Source organism: Tamandua tetradactyla, unplaced genomic scaffold, assembly GCF_023851605.1.
Source record: "Tamandua tetradactyla isolate mTamTet1 unplaced genomic scaffold, mTamTet1.pri scaffold_132_ctg1, whole genome shotgun sequence".
NCBI lineage: Eukaryota > Metazoa > Chordata > Mammalia > Pilosa > Myrmecophagidae > Tamandua > Tamandua tetradactyla.
The window spans coordinates 100,848-128,816 of NW_027518268.1; the positions used below are offsets into that span (position 1 = coordinate 100,848).

The 27,969-nt window shown below is 38.2% G+C and overlaps 1 protein-coding gene across 1 annotated transcript; it reads right to left on the reverse strand.

Annotated features, from left to right (window-relative positions):
* Positions 1-58: 58 nt before the first annotated feature.
* Positions 59-27,946, reverse strand: LOC143673118 (olfactory receptor 8H1-like). Its single transcript, XM_077147466.1, has 2 exons — positions 27,866-27,946; positions 59-1,349 (listed from the first exon to the last, which is right to left on the reverse strand). The coding sequence occupies exons 1-2, from the start codon at positions 27,944-27,946 to the stop codon at positions 384-386; spliced, it is 1,047 nt and encodes a 348-aa protein (XP_077003581.1). The 3' UTR covers positions 59-383.
* Between the last annotated feature and the right edge of the window lie 23 nt (positions 27,947-27,969).

Sequence of the window (27,969 nt, forward strand, 5' to 3'; positions counted from 1 at the left end):
TTACAAACTAATAGTTCTTCATTAAATTCTACAAAATAAATGGAATGACCTCTGAAAATCTTCTCCATAATAAAATTCTGTGAAATTGAAACATACATGGGTATTTCTCTGATACAATTTGAAAGGGTGATGCAAACTTTTTTCATAGTAGTTACCATTAATAACATATATTTTAGACTAAAATAATGCCATGTATTTTAGGACTTCCTATGATTATGCAGATTTCTAAATATATGCTTTCAAATATTCTATATCATGTGCTGGGACGTAGAGGATGGTGCAACACAAATGCAAATTAGTTAAAGGATGTCATGATTTTAGAGACTAAGTAAATACCTGAATAGACTGAAAATAAAGATGACGTTAAATGCTCAGCATCTCTGTCATTTCAGTTGCCTGGAACCCTCTCTCTTCTGCATGACTCTAATGAGGGCATTTTTCACTTCTTTATTCCTAAGACTATAAATGAGTGGATTCAGCATGGGAGTCACCATGGTATAAAACACAGAAGCCACTTGATCCTTTCCCAAGGAATAGGATTTCTTTGGTTTTAAATAAATAAAAATTGTAGTGCCATAATAGATGGTGACTCCCAGGAGGTGGGAGGCACAAGTAGAGAATGCTTTTTGCTTTCCTGAGGTGGAACTAATTTTCAGAACAGTTGACAGAATGGACCCATAGGACATAGAGATTATGATAAGAGATAGACCTACATTTAAACTACCAAAAATGAATATCATGATTTCAGTGTCATGAGTGTCAGTGCAGGACAAGGCTAACACTGGGATTACATCACAGAAAAAATGATAGATTATATTGGATTTGCAGAAGTGCAGACTGTTCACGTACAGAAGATTGACTACTGATTCAGTGAAGCCTATCACATAGGACCCAGTGATGAGGGTCTGACAGAGTCTCGTAGACATGACAACTGGGTAGTTTAAAGGATTGCAAATAGCTACATAGCGGTCATAGGCCATTGAAGAGAGAATGAAAAATTCAGTGACAGCCAGGGAAAAAAAAAAAAGCATCTGGGTGAAGCAGCTTATGATTGAAATATGCTTGGTGGACATCAGTAGGTTCTCTAAGGTTTTAGGTGTGATGACTGTTGCATAACAGAGGTCAAGGAATGAAAGATGGCTGAGGAAAAAGTACATGGGGGTGTGGAGCTGGAGATCCAGGCATATTATGAGTATCATCCCTGCATTTCCCAGCACAGCAATCACATACAGCAGGAAAAAAAGCATAAAGAGGACCCGACTGATCTCTTCCGAGACTATGAATCCCATAAGGATGAAATCAGGAGCATTGGTGTTATTCCTACTTCCCGTAGTATCCACTATAGTAAACTGTTGAGAAATCAAAGGTGATACTTCATATAAATATTTCAAGATGGTATTTATTTTGTAAGTGATATGGCATTAAAAAGTAGATTATAGATTCTAGAAATTGAAAAGAAGGAGCATGACTGCCTAATATAATTTAGACAAAAATCATCATTTGACTCTATCAAATAGAATCTCCTATATATTACATACTTAAATTGAATTTGACACTGGGATAAATACTTCCTTTCATTTACCAATTTATCCAGATGAAAATATTATACATGGGTAATAGTACTGTACAATCATTTTAGAAAATAAAAAGGGCACAGAAAGTTAACTTATCCAGATACAACCACTGAGTGTTGTTGGTTCTGATTCTACCAAGGTTATTTGAGCCCAGAGATCATGTTGATACCACTCTATTCCTACATAAAATTAATTTCAGAAAACCATAAAAAAGTACTCAATGTATAGCCAACAATGACAAACTTATGCATCATTTACTGTTCTTTTGAATCCAGTATTATTTAATAGAAATGACAGAAAGAAATTAAAAACTTGAGCAATTTATTGAAGGTATTAATATTATAGCACACACATTACTTATCAGAAGATATGCTTTTAAGGGGTTATTTAAAATGAAATTTCTTCCAAAAACTATGTTTAAATATATATACCTTGCTTGAGGACACTGATTCAATCAATTCTATATTTCTGTTTCTTTAAATCCTGGCATTGCTTAGGTAAAGCCTAGATGATATGTATCTGTATATTCAGACACTTCTAATAATAGTCACATTTCTATTAGATAAACTAAAACACTTTTAACTTTTACAATAATACTTACCATCAGCCAAAGTTGGTGAAAAACTACTTCCAGCATTATTTTTTCTAGATATATGTCAACTTCAACTTTTCTCACAAATAAATCATGTCATCTGTATAAGGAGCCTGAAATTTCAGCAATATAATATTTGTAATATTTCAAAATAACTTGTATTTACTTTTATGTGCATGAATTTTTGTTTTGTTCTGAGGTAAAATATATCAACTTAGACATTCATTTCAAGTCTTGGGCAAATAGAAAGTTCCCAAGAAATTATGTTTCACAAGTTTACCAGAGAGTGACTGTGACCACAAGCATAGCAGAGTGCCCCTTGCCTTCCACTGTAATAATGGCATGGTACCTCCTATATTTAATATTGCTAATGATGCATCATTGGGTCATCTATGGGACCAATTTACAGGATAGAATACTTGGAATTATTCCAAGAATAAAAGGTCAAGACTAATGCATCCATGTTAGTTTTGTCACAGTAAGTTGCCTTCCCCATAGAATGCACATAATGTTGAGAAACATATTTTGGTTTTCTTTCTGATGAGCTCATTTATGAGTAGGTAAAAGGAAAGGTATTTCTCGACATATCCTTAATTAATCTGTGGCTGAAAGTCCAGATCCTTAACCATCAGGGAGAAAATAATACATTTTTCACATTTTACTTTACATTTTATATTTAATTTTTTACATTTAAAATGTGACACTGTCATAAGAATAAACATTGTCTATTGCAAAAAATTAGAATACAAAAAAATTCAAATAGGAAAATGAAATATTGCCAATCTTTACATATATTTTTCCAATCATTTACCTCTGTGCATATAATGCTTATTTTTAGATATGCTTATATATTTACATAATTTTTATCACACTGTATTTTTAACAACATTATGATGTCATTATTAAATATTTATAATACATTTGACATCTGTTTTATGAGACTTTTGTGAAGCCCACAGTTCATGTATTTTGTACTGGCTGGTACAGCATAATCAATTTTTTTCTAGAAATATGCCACAGCTGATGAATGGGCATTTTTATGGCATCAAAAATAAAAAAACAATGGTGGAGTTTCACTATTCAGTTTTGGCACTGCCACCTAATTCATCTATGCAGTAGATGCACTGCTTTATTAACCAAAACAATGTTTGTGCAAGTTGTTCCATTATTTTAGTGCACTGTCTTATACTTAAAAGGCATGAGGGAAGAAAGTGAAAATCAATGTTGGGTGGGCAACAATGGCTCAGTGGCAGAATTCTTGCCTACCATGCTGGAGATGTGGGTTCAATTCCCAGAGCCTGCCCATGTCAAAAAAAAATTAATGCTGCATTGAGTAAGTACTTTATAATTAACTTAATGGCAAAAACCTCACTTCTTCTCTATATGCCAGATGAAATATCTTGTTAATCTTACCTAATAAAGATAGTAAAATCAATTTTTTCTGTAGTTTTATAAACAACTTGTACGAGGAAAACTGTTACACTCCAGAATTTTAGGAGACAATTTGATGGTATGGATCAAGGTGTTTAAAAATATTATGTAGTTGATGAATTTTGGGAAAAAAAATTCTCTTCATCAAATATTCAGTTATACTGAGAAAGTTTCCTTGGAGATCAAAAAGATAACATCAATTTACTGCACAATAGGTATTGTCTGGACTTAATCCAGAGTTTGATGGACATTTTCTATGGCAATTCTTCTTGAGTAAGCTATGTCTCCTCCTTTCAAAATCACCATACATGAGTTTTTCATCACAGCATTGAAATGCATTTTTATAGTTATTAATTACACTTTCAAATATAATTTACAAAATCTGAAGAGAGGATAGTTTTTAAAACTAAAACTATGACTAATGTTTTTTACTGAATCTTTATTGATGAGATTCCACTGTCATCTGTAATAGTAAAATAACTTTGAGGGAAGATCACAGTAAGGAACAGAATGGAAACATGACTCTTTTCTCTAGTATTCTAAAGAATATTAGAACTTTATACCTGACAATTCCTGAATGTCATTATTAAAAATTTTTCTATTTGATTCTGAAAACTGCTTTTTTGTGTTTTGAAGCTGATAAAGATTTTTATACTTTTCTCAAAAATTAGCTCTATTGTATTTTATATTGTCTTTCATATCACTGGAATGCAGAAATCTACTTTTTTAATACTGCTATTTTGTTCAGTAGTATTTATATGTAATATTTACAGGTATATATTTGTACAGCCTTTTACTATTCACTGATTTCTTACAGACATCATATAGTTGGGCCTTTTGTTTTAATAGAGTCAATTATGCCTTTTTAATTGGAGTGTTTTGCTGACTCACATTGAAAATCAGTACTTATATATTTTCAATTTATTTCAAATATTTTTGAAGTTCTGAATCTTCTCTCCTGGCTTTTTTTTTGGGTATTAATATGTTTAATATTATTTTTTTCTTTTTATTGACATTTTAAAACCATATCTCATTCCATTATATAGCTAGTATTTTTCTAAGGAATAAATTCACCTACTTAAAATACCTTAGTGCACTGAACATTATTATAATTGCTTCTAGACAACCAAAGTGGAAACTTAAGACCCTCCAGGACTCTATGCCCACAGAATCCTTTATGACTAGCAAAAACTGGCATTGCAACCTTGATCAAAACTCCAGAATATAGATGAAAGGATTACATTAACTGGGTGATTGCTCAATCAAGAAAATTCTGCTTAAAACTAGTAGCAAAAGCAGGCCTGTTGCCACTCCCTCCTTGGAGCTTTCACTGTGGGTTCCAGGTTCTGTTTTATAGAAAGCTGTGTAACCTTATGTTGAAAAGTGGGGTGCATGTAACTTTCAATCTACCCTGTGGCTGCTTAAAATCCAGACCCAGTACACTTACCGCTTTCTCTCTCCCAGTACTTGCCCTGCAGACAGAAACAGTTCACAGACAATAAAAGCAGTGTGATAGCAATCAACAAAGCAGCCTGAGGGAAAGGATTACTGGCCCTTTATAGCATCCCCTAGAGCACCCTGAAAGCAGTGAAACATTTACATGGGGATAAAGTAGGCCTTCATATTTCCATAAATGGGGATTTCTGAGACAAGGACAAAAATGCAGTATAATACATAGGTTCAAAAAGCAGAGGTCCCCACACTTTTGGCTTGGGTGACTCAAAATGAGAAAAATTTTCAAAATCAATTTTCAAAGACAGTGAAAGGTATTTTTTTTTATTGGTTTGTATGTTTTTCTTAGTTCCTGACACTCAAGAATATATATGTCATATCACTAGCTGGATACAAACTTAAGTAATAGATGTACCAGGGATTAAATACCAAAACTAAAATATTAAGATACACAATGTGAAAAATGTTTAATAAAATCAGCAAGGCAAATTTTCAGCCATCCAAAAGAAGAACATAAAATTACAGAAGTTATCAAAGAATATGACCATATGTTGGAGAGAAAGAAGAAATAAGCAGTGAACATTAAAAGAAGAAATATGATATGATTCAGGCTGAAGACCAGAAAGAAAAATGATGAAATCAGTGAACAGAACCTAAGACCTATGGGACAGACACCTTGAAAAATACTAATGTAAGTAGGACAGACTACTAGGAGAAGAGAAAATGAAAGAGACAAGAGTAATACTAAAAGAAATTGCAGCAAATGTCTCAAATTTAATGAAAAACATGGCCATGAATTCACTTCACCAAGTGAATACCAAACATGGAAAACTTGAAGAGAAATTGGCAGAAATAGAACATAATCACTCTACAGAATCCAAGGACAAGTAAGAATTCTGAAAGCTGCAAGAGAAAACCAACATACTATATAAAAATCTGTCCTTAAGAAATTAAGTGACAATTTCTCATCAGAAACCATGATGGCAACAAGGTAATGAGATGAAATATTTCTGCTCTGAAAGAAAACAATTACCAATGATAACTTTATATCCAGCAAGACTGTCTTAAAAATTAGTGATATTAAGATTTTTTTAGATAAAAGCTAAAGGAAATTGTCACCACTAGACTTGTCCTACAAGCATTACTGAAGGAGTTCTCCCAAGTAAAATGACAAGACACTGACACAGGGATTAAAGCAGTATAAAGGTTAATGATTTCTGGTAAAAATAACCATACAGTTAATTATAAAGCACAGTATTATTAAACCATAAATTTATATGTAACACATCTTTTTATCTGGACAGATTCTAGGAAGTGATTTCTTTAAATGTAATGAAAAATTGATGGATTAGGACATAGAATGCATAAGGATATAATTTAAAACAAATGAAACAATATAGTGGAGAAATGGAAGATTAAAGGAGCAATGCTTGTGTATGTTATTAAAGTTGGGTTATTATCAAGATTGTTAGAGATTCAGGATGTATTTAAGCACCATGGTATCCAGAAAAATATCTGAAAATTAAACTCAAAAAAATGAAAAGTGACTCAAAATTGTATACACCACAAAAAAATAAATATGTAATAGAACTTAATGGAAGTAATGAGGAGAAAAAAGGTAAAAATCTTACAAAGACCAAATACAAAAACGGAATAGGAAAGTCCTGCTGTATCAGTAACTACTTTAGATATATATGGACTAAACTCCAGTCAAAAGGCAGAAATTGACAAAGTTTAAAAAATATGACCCAACTATACCTGGTTCACATGCAGAGACACAGGAAGGTTGACAGTGAAATGATGGGAAAAATGTATCATGCAAATTCTATACAAAGAAGAGCTGAGGAAGCTACACAAATATTAGATAAAATAAACTTCAAATCAAAAACTATTTAAAGGAACAAAGCATACACCATGTACTGATGAAGGAGTCAATTAAACAAGAAGACATAACAATTTCAAATATTTATGCATCAAAACAATGAATCACCCACAGTGAAGCAAATATTGATAAACTGAAACTGAAAATAGATGGCTCTATGTTAACACTAAGAGACTTCAATACACCACACTAAATAATGAATAGAATATATAGATGAAAGATTGACAAGGAAAGAGAAAAACCTGAATGCTACTATAAAAATTAGAACTAACCATGGACAGAGGAACACCAGATGCCAGCGACCTTTCCTAAGAGAGGGTATCCTCCTTTAGTGCCTTAACTAGGATATTTCCATGGCCTCAGAGCTGTAAATTTGTAACCTAACAAATTTCCATTGAAAAAGCCAACCCATTTCTGGGATAATGCATTGTGGAAGCTTTAGCAAACTAAAAAAGATTTTGGAACCAAGAGTGGGTTGCTGTGATTTGCAAATACCATAATTGCTAGAACATCTTTATAAATGGATAAGAGCAAAATTCTGGAAGAATTGTGAGGAATTTGATAGGAAAGATCTAAATTGCTTTGAAGTCTATTGGTAGATATATGGACTTTAAAGATTTCTGAGGAGGCCTCTGAAAGAAATGGGGAAAGTGACATTGCAAACCTGAAGGAAACCATCCCTTGTTTTAAAGTGGCAGGAAATTTGGCAAAATTCAGTACTGTTGTTGGGTCAAAGGGAGACTTTGAAAGTGACAAGCTGGCATATCTAGCCAAGGAAATCTTCAAACTAAATGTTGAATATGCAGTCTGGCTTTTCTTTGTAGCTTATAGTAAAATGTGAGAGTAAAGGGATTAGCCAAGAGCTGAACTTCTGAGTGCAAAGAAACCAGAAGCTGATGGTCTTGAAAATTCTGGGCTTCCAGCTTAGTGCCTCATGTTGGGATTGAACCAAAAATGGAATCAGTCAACCATTTTAGAATGAGCCAGGCTTGGAGATGAGGTTATCCAGAAAGGATTTGTGGAAGGTCTTATGGTCTGATGATTGGGATCCCTGTAATGTGCATGCTAAACTGGCAAGTTTTTTGCAATATCTGTAGAAATGAAACCACTACTAGTCTGGGCTAAAATGGAATGTTGTGTGACAGATTGAAGAAAAACTTACTTCAAAGGAAGAAACATAGTGTTCTAGTTTGCTAGCTGCCAGAATGCAATGTACCAGAAACAGAATGACTTTTAAAAAGGGGAATTTAATAAGTTTCTAGTTTACAGATCTAAGGCCAAGAAAATGTCCCAATTAAAACAAGTCTATAGAAATATCCAATCAAAGGCATCCAGGGAAAACTATCTTGGTTCAAGAAGGCCGATGAAGTTCAGATTTTCTCTCTCATCTGGAAAGGCACATGGTGAACATAGTCAGGGTTCCTCTCTCTCATCTGGAAGGGCACGTGGTGAGCACAGCATCATCTGCTAGCTTTCTTTCCTGGCTTCCTGTTTCATGAAGCTCCCCAGGAGGTATTTTCTTTCTTCATCTCCAAAGGTCGCTGGATAGTGATCTCCCTGCTTCTCATGACTATGTCATTCTTCTCTGGCTTTCTCTGAATCTCTTTCATTCTCCAAAATGTTTCCGCTTTTATAGGATTCCAGAAACTTATCAAGATCCACCCAAATGGGTGGAGACATGTTATCACTTAATCCAGTTTAACAACCACTCTTGATTAAATCACATATCCAGGGAGATGATCTAATTACCATTCCAAATTTATAATACTGAATAGGGATTAGAAGAAATGGCTGCCTTTACATGGTATTAGGATTAAAACATGGCTTTTCTAGCTGATACACATCCTTTCAAACCAGAACACATAGACACTAAGGTCTGGTGCAAAGAAACCTCAGGGCAGGGGAGTGGACTGACAGATGCATGTAGAGATGGTGAGTTTGCCATGGAGTGTGCAGAGAATGGGCCTTTGTCCCCTTGTGCCAGATGAGTTCTACCTTCTCAGGGCTCTCAGACATCTGGGGAATTGAGGAGAGCCCAACCACCCTGCTCCCACTGTTCTAAAGGGGTTTAGAGTGTGTCCTGGTGATGGCAGATATTCCAGGTGCTGCCATAATTCTTGAAGAGGGTGGAGTTCAGAAAAGGGTGGCCTTCTCAAAGATTGGAGACAGCAGAGATGCTGCATATGCCTTTAGAGAGGTTCAGACTGCTGCTATCTCAAACCCCAAGGATAAAACATCTTTCTGTAGATGACTCTCGGGCTTTGAAATCTAATAGAGTTTGCTCTGCAGATTTTGGAACTGTTTGGTAACTTGATGCCAGCTTACCCTCCAATTTCTCCCTATAGAAATTGGAATGCTTTTTCTATGACTGTTCCTCCTTTGTATATTGGAAGCAGATAGCTTGCCCTGAGTTTCGCAGGTCCAGGGCCATAGGAGAAATTTACCTTAAGGCAAACTATGCCTATTACTGATTTGATAGGAGTTTGACCTTACTAATCATTAATGAAATTATTTAGGCATTTTTTTGTTATTGTGATGGTATGCCAGTTTGAAAGGATTATGTGCTTATGTAGGCCATTTTGTAGAGACCTACATTTTGTTTCTTTTAATCCCTATTTGGTGAGTAGATTGGAAACTTCATTAGGTTATCTCCACAGAGTTGTGACATACAAAATTTTGGGTATTAAAATCTGATTAGAGGGTGTGACTCCAACCATTCCAGGTGGTCTTGATTAGTTTACTGGAATCCTTTAAAAGATGAAACATTTTGGAAAGAGCCATGAGGGAGCCCACACAGTCAGAGACCTGTGGAAATGAAAAAGGAAAACACCCCTGGAGAGTTTATGACAGAAGCCTGGAGAGAAAGCTGGCAAATGTCACCATGTGTGCCATGTGCCTTTCCAATTGAGAGAGAAACCCTGAATGTCATCAGCCTTCTTGAACCAATAAATCTTTCCCTGATGCCTTAGATTGGATTTTTTATAGCCTTGCTTTAATTTGAATATTTTCATGGCCTTAGAACTGCAAACTTGCAACTTAATAAATTTGCCTTTTTAAAAACTGTTCAGCTGAAATCTCCATCAACAGAAGAGTGGCTAAACAAACTGTGGTATATACATACGATGGAATACTATGCAGCTTTAAGACAGGATAAACTTATGAAGCATGTAATAACATGGATGGACCTAGAGAAAATTATGCTGAGTGAGTCTAGCCAAAAACTAAAGGACAAATACTGTATGGTACCACTGATGTGAACAGACATTCGAGAATAAATTTGGAATATGTCCTTGATAACAGAGTCCAGCAGGAGGTAGAAACAGGGTAAGATAATGGCCAATTGGAGTTGAAGGGATACAGACGGTGTAACAGGACTAGATACAAAAACTCAAAAATGGACAGCACAATAATACCTAATTGTAAAGAAATCATGTTAAAACACTGAATGAAGCTGCATCTGAGCTATAGGTTTTTGTTTTGTTTTGTTTTGTTTTGATTTTACTATTGTTACTTTCATTTTTTTCTCTATATTAACATTCTATATCTTTTTCGGTTATGTTGCTAGTTCTTCTAAACCAATGCATATGTACTAAGAAATGATGATCATGCATCTATGTGATGATGTTAAGAATTAATGATTGCATATGTAGAATGGTATGATCTCTAAATGTTGGGTTAATTTCTTTTTTTCCGTTAATTAAAAAAAAAAAAGAGAAGGGGTAATTGGAGCTGAAGGGATACAGACTGTACAATGGGACTGGATATAAAAACTCAGAAATGGACAGCACAATACTACCCAATTGTAATGCAATTATGTTAAAACACTGAATGAAGCTGCATGTGAGGTATAGGTTTTTTGTTTTTGTTTGTTTTTTTTTTCTTTTTCTTTCTATTATTGTTTTAATTCTTATTCTGTTGTCTTTTTATTTCATTTTCTAAATCGATGCAAATGTACTAAGAAATGATGAATATGCAACTATGTGATGTTATTAAGAATTACTGATTGTACATGTAGAATGGAATGATTTCTAATTGTTTTGTTAATTCTTTTTTTAATTAATAAAAAAATGCAAAAAAAAAAAAACTGTTCAGTTTCTATTATATCACATTCCAGCACCTAGCAAACTAGAACAGATTTTGGTATCAGAGAAGTGGGATGTTGTGGTGGTTTGCAAATACCAAACATGGTAGAATGGCTTTTTCAGTGGATAAGGGGAAGAATTTGGAAGTGTTGTGAAGAGTTTGATAGAGAAGGCCTAGAATGTTTTTTAAAAACTGTGGGTAGAAATGTGAAATCAAAAGATACTTCTTATAGGGTGTGGTAGTTAGATTTAGTTGTCAACTTGGCCAGGTGAAGGCACCTACTTTGTTGCTGTGGATATGAGCCAATGGTATGTGAACCTCCTCTGTTGCTGATTGCATCTGCAGTCACCTAGGAGGGATGCCTGCTGCAATGAATGATGTTTGAGTTAATTGGCTGGTGCTTAAATGAGAGAGCTCAATGTAGCACAGCCCAAGCAGCTCAGCATACCTCATCTCAGCACTTTCAGCTCAGCCCAGACCTTTGGAGATGCAGAAAGAAATTACCCTGGGGAAAGTTGTTGGAACCCAGAGGCCTGGAGAGAAGGCCAGCAGAGACCATCCTGAGCCTTCCCACATAAGAAAGAACCTCAGTTGAAATTTATCTGGCTTTCCTCTGAAGAACTAACAAAATAAATCCCCTTTTATTAAAAGTCAACCTGTCTCTGGTGTGTTGCATTCTGGCAGCTAGCAAATGAGAACCGCTTTGGTACTGGAGAGTGGGGTGCTGCTGCAGTTTGCAAATACCAGATATGTTGACCAGATATGTTGGAACAGTTTTTTGGATGGCTAAGGGGAAGATTTTGGAGGAACTGTGAAGTGAATGATGGAGAAATCCTGGAGTGCTTGAAGAGACTGTTGATCTAAACGGAACCACTGCCAATCTGGACAAAGGGGAACACAAAAAGAAAAAATTGGAGTTTGCAGAGTAAGAACCATGGAAGCTCAGGCCCAAAGCCAGGAAACTTCAGCCAGGAGAGTGGGCCCACCGATATACATGGAGAGGGTGAGTTTACCTTGAAGGGCAGGTATGAATCTCCCACCTTGTTGCAGTAGAAGACTCATACAGCCTCAGGCATTGGAGAAGGTACAGCACACTCCTTGGGGGACTGGCTGTCACCACATGGAGGAGTTGAGCATGTGCCCCAGAAATGGTAGAGAGCCCAGGTGTGGCCCCAATGCCTGGAGAGAGTGGAGCTAAGGAAAGGTGGTCTCCTCAATGTTCCCCGAGGTTGATTTGGAAAGAGGTGGGCCACTGCATAGGCCCTTGGAAAGGATGGAACTGCCATTTTCTTAAGCCAAAGGATAAATGACTTTCAGACTTTGAAATCCAATGGTCTTTGCCCTGCAGGTTTCCAGAACTCTTTAGGTCTTGTGACTTCTGTGTTCCTTCCAATTTTTCCCTAAGGAAATGAAAACCTGTATCTTGTGAATATCCTCATTTGTATATTGGCACCAGACAACTTGTTTTGAAATTCACAGGTCCACAGCCAGAAGAGAATTTTTTATACCTTAATATTGTTTAAGGTCATGTGTGTAGTTGCCAAGTTGACAAGTGGTGGACATGTGGTAGTTAGATTCAGTTGTCAGCTTGGCCAGGGGAATGTACCTAGTGCTGTGGCTGTGGACATGAGCCAATGGTATGTGAACCTCATCTGTTGCTGATTACATCTGCAGTCGGCAAGGAGGTGTGCCTGCTGCAATGAATGATGTTTGAGTTAATTGGTTGGTGCTTAAATGAGAGAGCACAACATAGCACAGCCCAAGCAGCTCAGCATAGCCCCTCTCAACACTTGCAGCTGAGCTCAGGCCTTTGGAGATGCAGAAAGAAATCACCCTGGGGAAATTTGTTGGGACCCAGAGGCCTGGAGAGAAGGCCAGCAGAGACCATCCTGATCCTTCCCACATAAGAAGGTCTGCTACCTTTCTCTCCAGGCCTCTTGCTTCATGAAACTTCCTGGAAGCATTTTCCTTCTTCATCTCCAAGGGTGGTGGACTGTGTAGTTCTCGCATCCTTCAGTCATGGTTTTACAGCCCTCTACTCATTCTCAAAAGGAACTCTCTCCAAACTGTCTCCTCTCTACAGGATTCCAGTAAACTAATCAAGACTCACATAGAATGGGTGGAAACATGTCTCCATCTGATTAAATTTAATACCCACAATTGATTGAGTCACATCCATGGAGATAACCTAATCAAGTTTCCAACCTATAGTGCTGAATAAGGATTAGAAGAAACTGTTGCTCTCACAAGATTGAGTAGGATTAAAACATGGTTTTTCTATGGTATGTAGTCCTTTCAAACTGGCACACAAGGCTACCACATAGAAAGCCAACAAGAGTGTTGTGGGATCTGTATAATCAGAACTACTGTCAGTCTGGACTGAGAGGGACAGAAGATGGACACATTGGAGGAAGAATAACTTCAGAGGCAGAACTATGGGAGGTAAAGTCTAAGGTCAAGAAAAATCTGGCCAGGAGAAAAACCCATCCAAGTTCTTGGAGATGGCAAGTTTGTCCCAAAGGCAGAGGGTGGGCCTTCCACCTCATTCCAGTGAAAGAGTTGTGCTGCCTCAGGCCTTGGGGAGTATGGACCACATTCCTTGGGGATTGGGGAAAGCCAGGCTGCCAGCACATAGAGGGGTTGAGTATGTGTCCTGGAGATGGCAGAGAGCCTGGATAGAGCCCCAAACGGTGGAACCAAGAAAAAGGTAATCTCCCCAGTGTCCACCAAGGTTGTATTCAGAGAGAGGCAGGCCACTGTATAGGCCCATGAAATGGTGGGACTGCTGTTGTCTAAAGCCCTGATAATAAATGACTCTCAGACTTTGAAATCTAATGGACTTTGCCTTGCAGGTTTTCAAAACTGCTTGGGCCCTGTGACCCCTGTTTTTCTTGCAATTTCTCCCTATAAAAATGGGTATATATACATATATATATATATATATACTATGACTGTTCCTCCTTTCTATGAGGGCCGCAAATAACTTGTTCTGAGTTTTTACAGGTCCAGTGCTAGAGGAGACTTCTGCCTCAAGACAGACTGTGCCTGTAATAGACATTGATGAGATTTTGTACTGATTTTAACATTGTATTGTATTTGTATTGTTACTTAAATGGTTTAAGGCTTTCATGGTATTATGATGGAGTGAATGTATTTTGTATATGTGAAAAAGATGTCTTATTTAAGGTTCAGAGGGTGGAATGCACCAGTTTGAAAGGATTATGTACCCTAGAAAAGCCATGTTTTAATCCTGATCCATCTTGTGGAGGCAGCCATGTATTTTAATCGCTATTCAGCATAGTAGGTAGGAAACTTGATTAGATTATACCCACAGAGATGTGGGTCAATTTGATTGGGGAAATTTGACTCCACCCATTCCAGGTGAGTCTGGATTGGTTTACTGGAATCCTTTAAAAGATGAAAAATTTTGGAAAGAGCCATGAGAGAACCCACACAGCCAGAGACCCTTGAGATGAATAAAGAAAACACCCCTTGGAATCCTCATGAAACAAGAAGCCTGGAGAAAAAGCTACCAGACATCACCATGTTTTCCATGTGCCTCTCCAGCTGAAAGAGAACCTTGAACTTCATTAGCCTTCTTGAACCAAGGTATCTTTCCTTGATGCCTTAGATTGGATAGTTTTACACCCTTGCTTTAATTTGGACATTTTCATGGCCTTAGAACTTTAAACTAGCAACTTCATAAATTCTCCTTTTTAAAAAGCATTCAGTTTCTGGTATATTGCATCCTGGCACCTCACAAACTAGAACAGATGGAATGAATGCATTTTGCTTATGGAAAGAGCATATCTTTTTGTCATCCAGTTAGTTGAGTATTCTAGCTTGAATCTTTATTTACCCCCAGAAATGCCAAATTATTTTAATCCAATCTTGTGGGAGCAGACCTGTTGTTGGATCTAACATTTTGTTAGGTTATTTCCATGTAGATGTAACACAATCTATTCAAGGAGGTACTTAATATCATCAATGGAGTCATCTATGAGAGGATGAAACAGATGAAACTGAAGGATCTCAGAAATGCTTAGAGAAAAAATACCAAGATATATTTGACAGAGAGCTGATTTGAGACCAGACACTGGAAGAGAAGGGCCATCAGACATTACCATGTGCCTTCTCATGTGACAGAAGAACCTGAGATGTTAGTGCATTTCCTGAGAGAAGGTATCTTATAGATTTCTTAATTTGGATATTTCTATAGCCTTAGAACTGTAAATCTGTAACCACATACATTTGCAATGGGAAATCCAATTCATTTCTGCTATATTGCATTCCAGTGGCTTTAGCAAACCTAAACACCCTCAAATAGGATTATAAGAGGATTATAAACAACCCTATCCCCCAAAATTAGGTTACTAGGTGAAATGGAAAAGTTATTAGATACATGCCAACTGTGTAGATTTTCTCAATAATAAAGATGATCTAAACAGAAAAAAAAAGAAAAACCCAAAACTAAAGGGTTCAAATCAGCAATAAAAAAACTTCTCAACAAAGAAAATCAGAAGATCAAATGGGTTCACACTTAACTTATTCCAAACTTTCAAAACATCTATCTCACTCAATTTGCCCCAAAGAGTGGAATAAGAGGAAAAATTTCCTAATTCATTCTATGAGATTAGCATCCCACCAAATATCAAAGCCAAAAAAGATATCATACTATAATTATGGACAAGTATCCATTATGAGTATAGAAAGAAAAACACTCAACAAAATACTAGGAACATAATACACCAGCACTTTTATTGAATCATACAATATGATTAAGTGGGAATTATTCCTGGTGGACAATGATGGTTCAACACAGGAAACTGTTTAATATAATACACAACATTAATACAAAAAGTAAAAAAAAGAAAATATCATCTTAATTGATGCAGAGAAAGTCATTTGGCAAAATGAAACCCTTATAGATATAAAGAAAATGCAGTAAAGTAGGAATAGTACAAAATTAAATCTATACAATAAACATTGTAATTGAAAATTCCACACCATATTATTTGATGAAAATCTGAAAAATTTTCCCTGATCAAGAATGAGAGAAGGATGTCCTCTGTCACCAACATTATTCAACATTGTAGGATAAGTACTAGTCAAAAATATTAGGAAAATGGAAGAAACAAGTCATCCAAATTGAATAGGAAGAAGGAATACTTTCCCAATATGCATTTTGCATGACCTATAAATAGAAAGGTCTGGAAAATCCACAACAAAATGAAGAGCTAATAAACTAATTCAGCAAAGTTGCAGAGTAAAGAATCAATAAGAAAAATAACTGCTGTTTCTATTCAGGAGGAATGAATAATCTTAAGAAACAATCAATAAAAAATCCATTTACAATAAGGAGTGGAAAAATCAAGTATCTAGAATTTAGATAAACTAAATTTAGTTTTTGTAGAAAACTACAAAGCTTTGATAAATGTACTCAAAGAAGACCTAAATAAGTGGAAGGACAGTTCTTAATTTATCATTTGGAAGAATAAATATAAGATATCAATTCTGCCCAAAGTAATTTACAGTTTCAATGCATTCCCAATCAAGAGCCATCATTTCAGAAATGGAAAAGCCTATTAACAGATTTGTATGGAAATTTAAAAGCTCAAATTAAAAAAAAACTTGAAAAAGAAGAAGGATGTTGTCACACTGTCATGTTCCAATTTTAACTTATTATAAATCCACACTAACCATAACATTATGATACTTTTACCATGGCAAATGTGTAGACCAATGGAATTTAATTCAAAATAAAAAGTAAATCTTCATGACTATGTTGGCCACCTGATTTTTATAAAGGGTGCCAAGCAAACACAATGGGGAAAGAATAGTTTCTTCAATGAATGGCATTTGTAAAAGAGGATAACTATGCAAAAGAATGAATATGAACCCCTACTTCTCATGATATTCAAAATTGAACTCAAATTGAATCAAATACCAAAATACAACAACCACAACTATACTGTCTGTTGGGGGATGAATTATTTATCCCCACTCCCCACCCCAAAATTATGTTCTTAAACTTAATTCAGTCCTGTAGGTGTGAAGCCATTTTAATTATAAAAAAACATTATATTTTTATTAAAGTGTAGACAACTGTATCAGTTTGAACATAGGGAAACTCACAGAAAAAGCTGAAATTCAATAGAACCTGAAGAAGAAAGGAGAATCACAACACCATGTGTATTTCCAAGTGACAGATAAACCAAGGATCAATGATTACTGGCAGCCAGACGCAGAATGCCATGGTCTTTAGGGGAGTAGAATTTCTTTCTCACACCTCAATTTTGGACTTCTCAAAGCCTCAAAACTGTTAGCCAATAAATTCCCATTTTTAACCCAATTTATTTTTTGGTATTTGCTGTACCAAGCAGGAAATTAAGTCAAAATCTTAGAAATATACAAAAAGAAACATCTTCATGATCCTGTGTTAGGTAATTGTTCTTTAATATTTACACCAAAAGCACAGAAACAAAAGAGAAGAATGTAGACAAGATTTCATCAAAGTGTAAAACTTTTGTTCAGCAAAGTTCCTTATTGTGAAGGAAAAAACTGCTGCAAAATGGAAAAAATATTTTGAAATCATGTATCAATTAATAATTTATTGGGGGGGCCAAGATGGCGGCTTAGTAAGGTACGTGCATCTCAGTTCCTCCTCCTCCAAAGCAACTACTAGGTGAACTGAAACAGTGCAGAACAGCTTCCGGGGCTACGGCAGGGAATGGACACACAGCATACCCCAGTCTGGACTGGCTAGTCTGACTGCGAGACTTGGCTGCAGTGAGATCCCCGAGTGGCGCACGATTTCCCAAGCAGCGGCAGCTGCGGCGGCTTGAGCTACTCCCTCCCTCCTTCCCGGGCTGGCTGAGAGTCTCGGACAGGCAAGTTTCCCAAGCTGAGGCGGCCGGCATCCCTCTTTTGCGGGCGGCTTTGAGTCTCGGCTTCGAATCCATGGCTATGAGTCTCGGATCAGAGGGCTATCCAAGCGGCGGTGGGCCCCCCCCTGCGGACGGCTTCCTGGTCCGGTGGGGAATTCCCTAGGCCGCGGCGGCCGGGGACTGACACCCCTCCCCCACGGGAAACTTCCTGGCCCGGTGGCAAATTCCCCGGGCCCGCTGTGGCCGGCGACCAGCCACAGGGTCCCCTCAAGCCATGGCAGCTGACGCCCCCACCACACGCGGCCCCTGAACCAACGGAGAGAATTGGATCAGAAATCCCCAGGCTGCGGAGATCGGTGACCAGGGAGATCCATTCCAAACACGTGAGACAAACGTGTGCCACGAGCGCCACCTACTGGGTAGGATAAGAAAAACAGAACCCAGAGATTTCACAGAAAAATCTTACAACCTTGTTGGGTCCGACACCCAGGGAAATCTGACTAAATGCCCAGACGTCAGCAGCAGAAGATAACAGTCCACGCTCGGAAGATTGAGAATATGGCCCAGTCAAAGGAACAAACCAATAGTTCAAATGAGATACAAGAGCTGAGACAACTAATGCTGAATATACGAACAGAAATGGAAAACCTCTTCAAAAATGAAATCGATAAATTGAGGGAGGACATGAAGAGGACATGGGCTGAACATAAAGAAGAAATAGAAAAACTGAAAAAACAAATCACAGAACTTATGGAAGTGAAGGATAAAGTAGAAAAGATGGAAAAAACAATGGATACCTACAATTATAGATTTAAAGAGAGAGAAGATAGAATTAGTGAGTTGGAGGATGGAACATCTGAATTCCAAAAAGAAACAGAAACTATAGGGAAAAGAAAGGAAAAATATGAACAGGGTATCAGGGAACTGAAGGACAATATGAACCGCACAAATATACGTGTTGTGGGTGTCCCAGAAGGAGAAGAGAACGGAAAAGGAGGAGAAAAACTAATGGAAGAAATTATCACTGAAAATTTCCCAACTCTTATGAAAGACCTAAAATTACAGATCCAAGAAGTGCAGCACACCCCAAAGAGATTAGACCCAAATAGGCATTCTCCAAGACACTTACTAGTTAGAATGTCAGAGGTCAAAGAGAAAGAGAGGATCTTGAAAGCAGCAAGAGAAAAACAAGCCATCACATACAAGGGAAACCCAATAAGACTATGTGTAGATTTCTCAGCAGAAACCATGGAAGCTATAAGACAGTGGGATGATATATTTAAATTACTAAAAGAGAAAAACTGCCAACCAAGACTCCTATATCCAGCAAAATTATCCTTCAGAAATGAGGGAGAAATTAAAACATTCTCAGACAAAAAGTCACTGAGAGAATTTGTGAGCAAGAGACCAGCTCTGCAAGAAATACTAAAAGGAGCACTAGAGTCAGATACAAAAAGACAGAAGAGAGAGATATGGAGAAGAGTGTAGAAAGAAGGAAAATCAGATATGATATATATAATACAAAAGGCAAAATGGTAGGGGAAAGTCTTACCCAAACAGTAATAACACTAAATGTTAATGGACTGAATTCCCCAATCAAAAGACATAGACTGGCAGAATGGATTAAAAAACAGGATCCTTCTATATGCTGTCTACAGGAAACACATCTTAGACCCAAAGATAAACATAGGTTGAAAGTGAAAGGTTGGGAAAAGATATTTCATGCAAATAACAACCAGAAAAGAGCAGGAGTGGCTATACTAATATCCAACAAATTAGACTTCAAATGTAAAACAGTTAAAAGAGACAAAGAAGGACACTATATACTAATAAAAGGAACAATTAAACAAGAAGACATAACAATCATAAATATTTACGCACCGAACCAGAATGCCCCAAAATACGTGAGGAATACACTGCAAACACTGAAAAGGGAAATAGACACATATACCGTAATAGTTGGAGACTTCAATTCACCACTCTCATCAATGGACAGAACATCTAGACAGAGGATCAATAAAGAAATAGAGAATCTGAATATTACTATAAATGAGCTAGACTTAACAGACATTTATAGGACATTACATCCCACAACAGCAGGATACACCTTTTTCTCAAGTGCTCATGGATCATTCTCAAAGATAGACCATATGCTGGGTCACAAAGCAAGTCTTAACAAATTTAAAAAGATTGAAATCATACACAACACTTTCTCAGATCATAAAGGAATGAAGTTGGAAATCAATAATAGGCGGAATGCCAGAAAATTCACAAATACGTGGAGGCTCAACAACACACTCTTAAACAACGAGTGGGTCAAAGAAGAAATTGCTAGAGAAATGAGTAAATACCTCGAGGTGAATGAAAATGAAAACACAACATATCAAAACTTATGGGACGCAGCAAAGGCAGTGCTAAGAGGGAAATTTATTGCCCTAAATGCCTATATCAGAAAAGAAGAAAAGGCAAAAATGCAGGAATTAACGGTCCACTTGGAAGAACTGGAGAAAGAACAGCAAACTAATCCCAAAGCAAGCAAAAGGAAAGAAATAACAAAGATCAGAGCAGAAATAAATGAAATTGAAACATGAAAACAATAGAGAAAATCAATAAGATCAGAAGTTGGTTCTATGAGAAAATCAATAAGATTGATGGGCCCTTAGCAAGATTGACAAAAAGAAGAAGAGAGAGGATGCAAATAAATAAGATCAGAAATGGAAGAGGAGACATAACTACTGACCTCACAGAAATAAAGGAGGTAATAACAGGATACTATGAACAACTTTACGCTAATAAATACAACAATTTAGATGAAATGGATAGGTTCCTGGAAAGATATGAACAAACAACTTTGACTCAAGAAGAAATAGATGACCTCAACAAACCAATCACAAGTAAAGAAATTGAATTAGTCATTCAAAAGCTTCCTAAAAAGAAAAGTCCAGGACCAGACGGCTTCACATCTGAATTCTATCAAACATTCCAGAAAGAATTAGTACCAACTCTCCTCAAACGCTTCAAAAAAATTGAAGTGGAGGGAAAACTATCTAATTCATTCTATGAAACCAACATCACCCTCATACCAAAAACAGGCAAAGATATTACAAAAAAAGAAAACTACAGACCAATCTCTCTAATGAATATAGATGCAAAAATCCTCAATAAAATTCTAGCAAATCGTATCCAACAACACATTAAAAAAATTATACATCATGACCAAGTAGGATTCATCCCAGGTATGCAAGAATGGTTCAACATAAGAAAAGCAATTAATGTAATACACCATATCAGCAAATCAAAGCAGAAAAATCACAAGATCATCTCAATGGATGCAGAGAAGGCATTTGACAAGATTCAACATCCTTTCCTGTAGAAAACACTTCAAAAGATAGGAACACAAGGGAACTTCCTTAAAATGATAGAGGGAATGTATGAAAAACCCACAGCTAATTTCATCCTCAATGGGGAAAAATTGAAAACTTTCCCCCTAAGATCAGGAACAAGACAAGGATGTCCACTATCACCACTATTATTCAACATTGTGTTGGAGGTTCTAGCCAGAGCAGTTAGACAAGAAAAAGAAATACAAGGCATCAAAATTGGAAAGGAAGAAGTAAAACTATCACTGTTTGCAGACGATATAATACTATACGTCGAAAAGACGGAAAAATCCACAACAAAACTACTAGAGCTAATAAATGAGTACAGCAAAGTAGCAGGTTACAAGATCAACATTCAAAAATCTGTAGCATTTCTATACACTAGTAATGAACAAGCTGAGGGGGAAATCAAGAAATGAATCCCATTTACAATTGCAACTAAAAGAATAAAATACCTAGGAATAAATTTAACTAAAGAGACAAAAAACCTATATAAAGAAAACTACAAAAAACTGCTAAAAGAAATCACAGAAGACCTAAATAGATGGAAGGGCATACCGTGTTCATGGATTGGAAGACTAAATATAGTTAAGATGTCAATCCTACCTAAATTGATTTACAGATTCAATGCAATACCAAGCAAAATCCCAACAACTTATTTTTCAGAAATAGAAAAACCAATAAGCAAATTTATCTGGAAGGGCAGGGTGCCCCAAATTGCTAAAAAAAATCTTAAGGAAAAAAAAACGAAGCTGGAGGTCTCATGCTGCCGGACTTTAAGGCATATTATGAAGCCACAGTGGTCAAAACAGCATGGATTAGCATAAAGATAGATATATCGACCAATGGAATCGAATAGAGTGCTCAGATATAGACCCTCTCATCTATGGACATTTGATCTTTGATAAGGCAGTCAAGCCAACTCACCTGGGACAGAGCAGTCTCTTCAATAAATGGTGCCTAGAGAACTGGATATCCATATGCAAAAGAATGAAAGAAGACCGATATCTCACACCCTATACAAAAGTTAACTCAAAATGGATCAAAGATCTAAACATTAGGTCTAAGACCATAAAACAGAGGAAAATTTTGGGAGATATCTTATGAAACTTACAATTGGAGGCGGTTTTATGGACCTTAAACCTAAAGCAAGAGCACTGAAGAAGGAAATAAATAAATGGGAGCTCCTCAAAATTAAACACTTTTGTGCATCAAAGAACTTCATCAAGAAAGTAGAAAGACAGCTTACACAATGGGAATCAATATTTGGAAACGACATATCAGATAAAGGTCTAGTATCCAGAATTTATAATGAGATTGTTCAAATCAACAACAAAAAGACAGCCAACCCAATTACAAAATGGGAAAAAGACTTGAATAGACACCTCTCAGAGGAGGAAATGCAAATGGCCAAAAGGCACATGAAGAGATGCTCAATGTCCCTGGCCATTAGAGAAATGCAAATCAAAACCACAATGAGATATCATCTCACACCCACCAGAATGGCCATTATCAACAAAACAGAAAATGACAAGTGCTGGAGAGGATGCGGTGAAAGAGGCACACTTATCCGCTGTTGGTGGGAATGTCAAATGGTGCAACCACTGTGGAAGGCAGTTTGGCGGTTCCTCAAAAAGCTGAATATAGAATTGCCATATGACCCAGCAATACCATTGCTGGGAATCTACTCAAAGGAATTAAGGGCAAAAACTCAAACGGACATTTGCACACCAATGTTTATAGCAGCGTTATTTACAATTGCAAAGAGATGGAAACAGCCAAAATGTCCATCAACAGACGAGTGGCTAAAGAAACTGTGGTATATACATACGATGGAATATTATGCAGCTTTAAGACAGGATAAACTTATGAAGCATGTAATAACATGAATGGACCTAGAGAGCATTATGCTGAGTGAGTCTAGCCAAAAACTGAAGGACAAATACTGTACGGTCCCACTGATGTGAACCAACATTCGAAAATAAACTTGGAATATGTCATTGGTAACAGAGTCCAGCAGGAGTTAGAAACAGGGTAAGATAATGGGTAATTGGAGCTGAAGGGATATAGACTGTGCAACAGGACTAGATACAAAAACTAAAAAATGGACAGCACAATAATACCTAATTGTAAAGTAATCATGTTAAAACACTGAATGAAGCTGCATCTGAGCTATAGGTTTTTGTTTTTTTGTGTTTTTTTTTTTTGTCTGTCTGGTTGTTTGTCTTTTTTTTTTACTATTATTATTACTTTTATTTTTTTCTCTATATTAACGTTCTATATCTCTTTCTGCTGTGTTGCTAGTTCTTCTAAACCAATGCAAATATACTAAGAAATGATGATCATGCATCTATGTGATGATGTTAAGAATTACTGAGTGCATATCTAAAATGGTATGATTTCTAAATGTTGGGTTAATTTCTTTTTTCCATTAATTAATAAAAAAAGAATGTTTGAATTTGTATGTTTTCTTGTCAAAAAAAATATTAAAAAAACATCCATTGTCCATCCTACACAATCTCTATTGGATTGTGACCTCATTACTTAAAAGAAACTTCCAACTTACAAGGGGCTCTCTGACAGCTTCATCCATTATTATTTCACACAAGGTTCAACTTCCAGGCACTGGGGACTTCACACAATAATAGATTTTGGAAACCAAGTATTGTGGAAAAGTTTTTTTAAAAAATCTAAAATGGAGACTAACATATAAATTACATAATTTCACAAATTCTCAGATATTTTCCTTCTGCTAACGGGGAAAACCATTATAACACAGCAACCTGGGAAGATTTCTCTAAAGAAAATAATATCTCAATTCAAGTCAATTGGGAAAGTTTTATAAAAATTGATATAGTGTCTATACACTTAGGTTGGACTGTGTGATGTGTGAATAAAAAAAATTGCTTCTACAAAAGTCTGAATGAAACACATTTAAATACTTTGCATGTTTGCAAGCTGCAAGAGTAGGTTTAAGCCTACCCTTCATTTCAGAACTGCATCTTAAATATGTTCTAAATACGGGATGAATCAGTTAGAGGGAGAGTTTTGAGGCCATTAACAATGAACGTATAACTTCATGACAGAATTTAACTCAAAAGAAGTTAAATGGGAAAATGAACAAGTCATAACAGAGCTTTGTTTTAAGGATGAGAGATAAGGAACGGATAAGGAGCAACTCACAGTAATTCTAAACAGGAAATGCTTATGCTTAGATCTTTTAGAGTTTTGTTTGGTTCTGCTGAACAGTTGGCACATGTTTTAAAATATATATCATCTAAAACATCTTAATAAATTACTTCTCTTTCAGCTTACTGAACTGAAAACATTCACAAAACAATTACAAAAATAACTTGCTGGTTTACTCAGAGGGGAAAAGAGGCAACTTGTAAGAACAATTCTGATGCTGATGAGGAAAGTGATAATTAACATACGTTAAGATTAAAGTACAGATATAATAGGTAAGTGAAATATGAGTGACCAAAAAGACTGTTAAAATCCTTTCTGATTACCAATTGTCACCCACTATAATTAAACACTACTACACTTCCCAACGCCTGAAAGAAAACACAAAACAAAGGTCATCACCACCACCACCACACAGAATATTGCCAAAGACAGTTTCCACTAAAGTTACAATGGATTTGGCCACCAGTGATACTGGACCATCAGGCACTTAAGCAAGCAGTACTAAAAGGGAAACGAGCTTTAGGTTATCAAGTCACATCGATTACACTACAATGCATTGAAACTCCATTGTATAATGTGGAAGTGGCCGAAAAGGAAACCTACTAACTCAGAGCAGGACTGGTACTAAAAAGAGGCTTAAATGGCACAAGTGGGAGAAAATGACCATAAAGTCAGGGAAGCCTTTGCATGCATCTGGGTTTCAAGAGTTCTTTAATACTTGCAACTAAGAATCCACAACCCAGAAAAGAAGGCAGTGGCAAAACTCTGCACTGTCATCTAGGATGACGGGATTCAGGTTCAAATCAAACCCACAAGGTGACAAGTTGTCAACAGAGAACACACCTCAGCACAAACCATCCAGTGAGGTGGCAAACATAACCATCACTGATCTCAAACCAAAGCCCACCTTGCTCTTCTGCCCCACACCCCTGGATTTCCAAGGCACGAGGGTCCCATATTTGGCCCGTGAGCTTACAAAAGGGGTGGGTGCTTGGGATGCCAGCCACGTAGACAGAGTTTGTGCAGTAAGAGTCTCATGGCCACCACCCAGCCAGGGCCACAGCACAGTCGGCCTTCGTGATTCCAGGTTCCGTGTCTGCAAGTTCACCCACTCGGTAAATGTACTTGTAACCTCGAAATCAGCATCCACGACATGGAGGGCAGCAGGACACCTGAGTCACCCGCACACGTGTTCCCAGCTGGCCAAGCCCTCTGGATTCAGCTCTCATTCTGCAAACCAGTGTCTTCTCCTGGTGTCTGCAGAGCTGTGCGGCCCCATTTTTTCACTGCTTCTTGGAGACTTCACTGTTCATGGTGGCCTGTGCAGTGGCCCCATGCAGTGCCAAGAAGCTGTCTAGTCTTCCCACATGCAGGAAGCTGTGCCTTACAAAGAAAACACATGTGCCAGATGTTTTGTTCAGGCATGAGTTATAGCACTGTGGGCTGTGAGTTCTGTGTTAGTGACCAAACAATATATACTAAATGAGGTGTCTTTAGACAGAAAGTAAGATTGTGTATGTATCAGTTGACAGCAAGGTCGTGGCCAGAGGCTTGCCAGGAGGTGACCCTGGGTTTCCCTCGTGGGCAGTCTGAGCCGGACGGTCATGGCGACTTTGTGTCTGGACTCACACGGGGGCCTGCAGCCCTTCGAATCCTGGAGGATTTGCTGTTTCATTTTGTTTGCTGTCCTTTGGATCCCTTTGTGGCACAGAGATTTGAGGTCCAACGGCCACAGCTCTGGTGAGAATGCAGTGCAGCTGCTGAAGCACAAATGGCCCCGGAGGTTCCATCCCCCACCCCACCCATGTGTGTCCCACAGACCTCCCCATGAGAATCCAGGTTTCAGCTTGACTCACGGCAGCTCTGCCAGAAAGGAAAGTAGCAGTACCCGTGGCAGCAGCAAAGGGCTTCCATGAAGATGGGGGACATGCTCCATCTCAGGGCTCGTTTCTGAACATCTGTGTTTTTGGCACATGTCTGATTGCAGGTAGGGCCACCTCTGCCTCAGTGTTCTGATTAGGCTGTAGCAATAAAAGCAGGGGACCACACAAGCTTCCTGGTGAAATGCTGGGTTTCCATTCATTACACTGTCTGGTTATCTGAGGATTCAATTTTCTCCAGTCTCCGGGTTTACAAAAGTAAGAAAAATGATGGGCCAGTATCTTTCAGATTAGAAGTCTGGCAAACCAATTTCCATGTCACCCACAGCTGTCCTGTGATGAACGGGGAACAACAGGGGTGTCGGGGGGCCTGGGAAGGCCTGGTCTTGGAGAACCACTGGGGGCTGAGCCTGCGCTCACACACCTGCCAGGTGGGAAAGAACGAAGACACCATGGCTCTGGGTGGGCTGAGAGTCTGGGGAGGCAATGGACATGGGACATGGGGCAAGAGCCTCGTGGAAGCTGGGAGTGACAATTCCTGTTCGAACATTACCATCATCGCATTGGTTATGATTCTTTGAACCTCAGAGTCTCCTACCATAGAATGGGCAAAACCTCTCCACTCTGTCCAGGGCCGTAAAGCCCAAGGCAAACAACACACAGGGAAGTGGGATGCCAACTTCACAGCAAGCGTAGGGATTCGTGGTTTCACCACCCATGGCTACATTCAGGTGGGGATGCCAGGACGTTCCTTAGAAGAAGCTTCTCAGACATGTAAATTCCCACTGAGCACGTGGTAGGTCGTGGTTCGTGCCTCTTCCTCCTCCAAGAAGCACTCTAGGAGCTTCCCACACATGTTTTCCCAGAACAGTGCACAGGTTAAGCCGCTGCTCCACAGGTTCCCAGCTCAGGGAGCCACACAGTGAGGGGGCTGGGACAGCGAGGCCCCAACTCACAGCTGCTTGGCCAGCAGGCTGGGGCCAGAGGGACCAGGGGTCTTGGGGAGGCAGCCACAGAGAGGGCAGCTTCTGAGCCGGTGAGGATGTGGCTCTGAGATGAAAAGGGATGGCTTCCAAGTCCTGTGGATGTGGCCAGGCCACAGAGTGGCAGCAAGCATGGGGCTGGCTGGAGCCACGTGGAGAGGATGAGGTCCTGCTGAGGCGTCTCACTGACCCCACAGAGCTTGGCTCTGGGGCCCACAAAGAGGGGGCGTGAAAGCCCTAGAGAAGATTCATCCCAGGGAAATTGCTTTAATCCACTCCCAAATGGCTCCTAATCTGTAGAGGGTGCAGCTTCTCACCCCTGCTTCCTCTCTGGGGCGTTAAGTGGAAAAGACAGAACAGCTACTCCCCACATCCATGGGGGTGTGGCTGGGGGCTTTTCCATGTACCATTGCCCCAGCCCGACACCCACAGATAAGGAAACTGAGGCTCAGAGACAACGTGAGAACTGCCCACCAGTACACAAGCCAGGCAGCTGCAGAGAAAGCCCAAGTAAGGCTGATTGTTGAAGTACGGCAAGCAGGGACCCAGTTGGGGATGTGGGGATGTGGCCATGTGGGGATGCGGGGATGCGGGGATGCGGGGATGCAGGCATGCGGGGATGCAGGCATGCGGGGA

Excerpts from the sequence above, each read along its gene's own strand:
- LOC143673118 (XM_077147466.1), bottom strand. The coding sequence starts at position 27,946 with ATGCCTGCATCCCCGCATCCCCGCATCCCCGCATCCCCACATGGCCAC. Across the intron at positions 1,350-27,865 it reads CAACTGGGTCCCTGCTTGCC|TTTACTATAGTGGATACTAC; the intron begins GTACTTCAACAA and ends ATTTCTCAACAG.